Source organism: Diaphorina citri, unplaced genomic scaffold (assembly GCF_000475195.1).
Source record: "Diaphorina citri unplaced genomic scaffold, Diaci psyllid genome assembly version 1.1 scaffold88796, whole genome shotgun sequence".
Lineage (NCBI taxonomy): Eukaryota > Metazoa > Arthropoda > Insecta > Hemiptera > Psyllidae > Diaphorina > Diaphorina citri.
The window spans coordinates 1-333 of NW_007465781.1; the positions used below are offsets into that span (position 1 = coordinate 1).

Genomic DNA, 333 nt, shown 5'->3' on the forward strand with positions numbered 1-333 from the left:
TCACACCAATAACTCCCGCTAGCTAGAGATGCCTGTATAGTTGTGCAGCAATACAATCCGCTGTGGCTGCACCTCATCTCTGCACATTGGACATTGTTTCCTCGTCCTTATACACACATGAATACAACTCCAGCAGAATAAATGACCACAGGGCGTTATGCTCACGTGTTTAAACTCCTCCAAGCACAGCGTACATTTCTCAGTTGATCTCAAGCTTACATCCGTAGGAACCAATGAGGTTTCACTGTTTTTCTGATCCATGTAATCCAGGACAGCTTTGGTGCTGGTTAATAAACTGGTGAGGAGTGCTATCAAACCAACTAGTCGGAAGGT

General features: G+C 45.0%; 1 protein-coding gene across 1 annotated transcript; it reads right to left on the reverse strand.

Annotated features, from left to right (window-relative positions):
* Window positions 1-12: 12 nt before the first annotated feature.
* LOC113473765 (peroxisome biogenesis factor 10-like) lies at window positions 13-326 on the reverse strand. Its single transcript, XM_026833220.1, has one exon. It carries the CDS (start codon window positions 259-261, stop codon window positions 19-21), a length of 243 nt encoding a protein of 80 aa, XP_026689021.1. The 5' UTR covers window positions 262-326; the 3' UTR covers window positions 13-18.
* Window positions 327-333: the final 7 nt, after the last annotated feature.

Coding starts and splice junctions, on each gene's coding strand:
- LOC113473765 (XM_026833220.1), bottom strand. CDS start 261: ATGGATCAGAAAAACAGTGAAACCTCATTGGTTCCTACGGATGTAAGC.